This window comes from Letharia columbiana (genome assembly GCF_014066305.1).
Source record: "Letharia columbiana isolate WasteWater2 chromosome Unknown xfSc0000008_s0, whole genome shotgun sequence".
Taxonomy (NCBI): domain Eukaryota; kingdom Fungi; phylum Ascomycota; class Lecanoromycetes; order Lecanorales; family Parmeliaceae; genus Letharia; species Letharia columbiana.
In genome coordinates this window covers 72,920-76,087 of record NW_023501151.1, presented here as the reverse complement: position 1 = coordinate 76,087, position 3,168 = coordinate 72,920, and the positions used below count along the sequence as shown (strand labels likewise).

General features: G+C 50.4%; 1 protein-coding gene across 1 annotated transcript; it reads right to left on the bottom strand.

Moving 5' to 3' along the window:
* Positions 1 to 233: 233 nt before the first annotated feature.
* HO173_012998 (uncharacterized protein) lies at positions 234 to 2,956 on the bottom strand (the record flags this gene model as incomplete). Its single annotated transcript, XM_037314827.1, has 2 exons — positions 234 to 2,317; positions 2,368 to 2,956. 2 exons carry the CDS (start codon positions 2,954 to 2,956, stop codon positions 234 to 236), a joined length of 2,673 nt encoding a protein of 890 aa, XP_037158284.1.
* Positions 2,957 to 3,168: the final 212 nt, after the last annotated feature.

The window sequence follows — 3,168 nt, the reverse complement described above, 5'->3', positions numbered from 1 at the left end:
CTTTATGGAAAGGAGTTAATTTCTAAGCGGTATGAGGAATGGTGTCCCTGATGGTTATGCAACAAGTCACCAGGGATTACAGAGCTTCTTTCCGAGTTCTTCCATCACTTTGCTGGCGACGTAGCTCCGTATGAATCTATGGCGTACTTCAATATTTTACTTTACAAGTTGAGTGAAAGCTTGAGCTATAGGGTAGATAAACACAAGTAGACTCTATGGGCTCTTTAGCTCCGTCAGTCGTATGTAATGTCATCACTGTCTCCTAGCTCTGCCGATAACGCTCGGAATCTCCTGATGATATTCTCTTTCTGTATGCAGAAGGCTCGAATCTTACCAGCCGTATCCTTTATCGCGGCACTTTTCAAAGCCTCCTGCTCCCTTCTACGGGCTTGCTCTTTATCGCAAAACGTCTTTGTGCGCTCCCACCTCGCGACGAAATGCTTATGTTTGGCGACCTTGCCGGCAAAACGCTGATAATCCCTCTCGAGGCAGCTTACTATAGTAGGGAGACTGTCGATGGCGCTTTGTATAGTAAAGTCCAGTTTGCTATAGTCGTCTAAGATCCTCCTATGTGCATCGAGGCGTGTCTGTAGGAGATCTTGGTCCGCCTGCGCTTGTGAGATCATTTCGCGACTTTGCGACAGCAGGGCGGCCACCATGGCTGCGGTCTCCTGCGCGACTGATGCGCTCCTCTCTGCGGCAAGCTGTTGCTTACGCTGAGAACGAATCAGTTCTTCTGTATCTGCAAAAAAAGACTCTTCATCTCGCATTTCGTCTGTAAAGATGTCCACTCCTTGTGGGCCTGGACTTTGGAGATACAGACGGCTTCTGCAAGCTTTTTGAGAATTTGCTGGTACTTTCGTGTCTCGATCTTCCATCTGAGCCTCGATGTCAATTTGATTCGATAACTTTCCATCGTCGTCCAGTGAACAGCTCAAGGCTTTCCTCCACAACACAAGATCAAGGGAAACAGGAATCGGCAGGTTGAGTACCCTACAATAAGCGAACACGACAGTGTAGACCCCACAGTCATATCCATTGGACTGTTCTGGACACGGCATGCCGCGGAACTCCCATTCCGAAAGATCTTTGAATCCGCTGGTTTCTTCCTTCTCTGCCAGAGATGTGATGAAGTTCTCCAGTGCCTCTAAGCGGTTGTAGACACCCGGAGAAAGTGGATCGTAGTGATCAACGATAGCAGCCTCAGTGTCCAGAATGGCGAGTGTCCAATGCTTATTGTAGTGGTTCAGGGGGCAGAGCAAGATGCGCTCCCCGCGAAGCCGTAGTCTGCGCTTAGTCAACATTTCCTTGGGCTTTTCAATGGTAATGTAGCTGCAGTCAACCAAGCGGACCCCGGACGGACAACCCGCCTCGAGTAGCGTCCATAGGGCGATGCTGCCGACCCATTGTTTGTCTCCAAGGGTCTCTAGGGCGGCCTGTGTCTGATTCACTGACTCATGCGCCTCATCTCCTTGGAACACGGCTTCTTGGTCACTGTTGGGCCCCGAATCTGTGATTCCGTCGAGCCGGGCGCGAGAGGGTAGGTCGTCCGTTAGTAGGTCGAGAGGCTCTTTCATAGTAGCCATGTCTTGAGAATTAGATATAAGATCTAGCGGAGGCAGGGATGACGAAGAGGCAGATTCTGAGACGGCAGGTGTTGAAGCACAGGCAGTGTTCGCGGATTTTGGCGGACGCGGCAACACAACTTTTGGAGTATTAGAGCGCATCTCCCTCGATACGGTAACATTTTCCTTGGATGACTTTGACTGAGGTTGCTGCTGATGCGGAGGACCATTCCCTGAACGCAGCTGCTGAAGCGTCTTTGGCGACAGAGATTCAGTATCTTTTGTGTCCATGAGCTGCTCAGGTGATGTATGAGAGAACTCGGGCCGACACGACACCCATTGGCGACCACTGAGTGTGGCAACAGCGCCTAGAAGATCACTATCGGGTGCCATTCTCTTGTGGGTATCTACAGATTCAGGAGATTCCTCTTCGTGAGTTTGGGTACGGTTGTCGAAGTCATCATGAATCCTATGCTCGAAGTCTGCTTTAAGATAAAATGACGTGTCCAATTGACCTGGTGATTGGTTGTTAGATGTGCGAGTCGAGAGGACGTCCGTCCCATGTTGTGTTAAATCAGACACTTGACTAAGTGCTAGGGCGGATGGAGAGCGGATTGTATCGTCTGGATAGTTGTTACCAAGTCCACGTCCAAGTTCAGGACTCCTGTTCGGGGATACTGTCAAAGGCATTGCTAGTTTTGGCTTCACCCTTCTAGGTGCACCACCCTGAGGCCCCTTACGCTTCTTAGTAGCTAATAAAGCGTTAGCGCAGAACTCAAAAGCCGAGCGCAAGAGCTATTACACGTCGAGAACTCGCATTCAGCACTTGACTCGGTGTACTTCTCCAGGGCATTGGTAACATCTGATTTCGTAAGGACGTCCTCCCTGGTTGTACCCAAGCGACGATCACTATAGTCGCGGCAGGCTCGATCAATTCGCGCTTGAGCTAAAAGATCCGTAGCCTTGGTCTGCTCGCAGCCCGTTTTGGCTAGACGAAGGATTCCATCGAGAATTCCCTTAGACCAGCAGTGTGGTTGATGTTGGTCCTGGACCAGTTCCCATGGCCATACTCCCCATGCTTGGTGGATCTTACTCGAAAGGTCCATGCATTTTCCTTTATGGGCTCGCGATTGGTCAACGGCAGCAGTTGTGTCAGGGCCCAGGCTCTTAAGCCATGCTCGATGGCTGAGGTGTTGCACGGTGTAGAGCTTATTCGAGGTGACCATATCGATGAGTGCATCAAGACGGAGATAGTGATGCTCTAGATTCTCACAGGTGACTCGTATTTCCTTTTCGACAAGCGCTAGCTTCTCCTTGGGTTGAAGCTTATCGCACTGCCCTCTTGTTTCCGCAACGTATGAAGCATCTGCCAAGGGAATGGGCAATGACATTTCGTTGGCACTACTGGCACGTAGCAAAAGTGGCTTTTACTTGCAGCAAAGACAGGCCTCGTCAGCTATACTGGCAGTGCAGACTTTGCGAAGGACACTCAGTTTAGGTGCTCCTAGGAGTGGAAAAGGCGAGAACGACAACTCCGAGAGGTCTGAAGCGTTTCGGTATGGCGTGAGGAAATGATGGAATGGCGAGTTTCATGAACGAATCA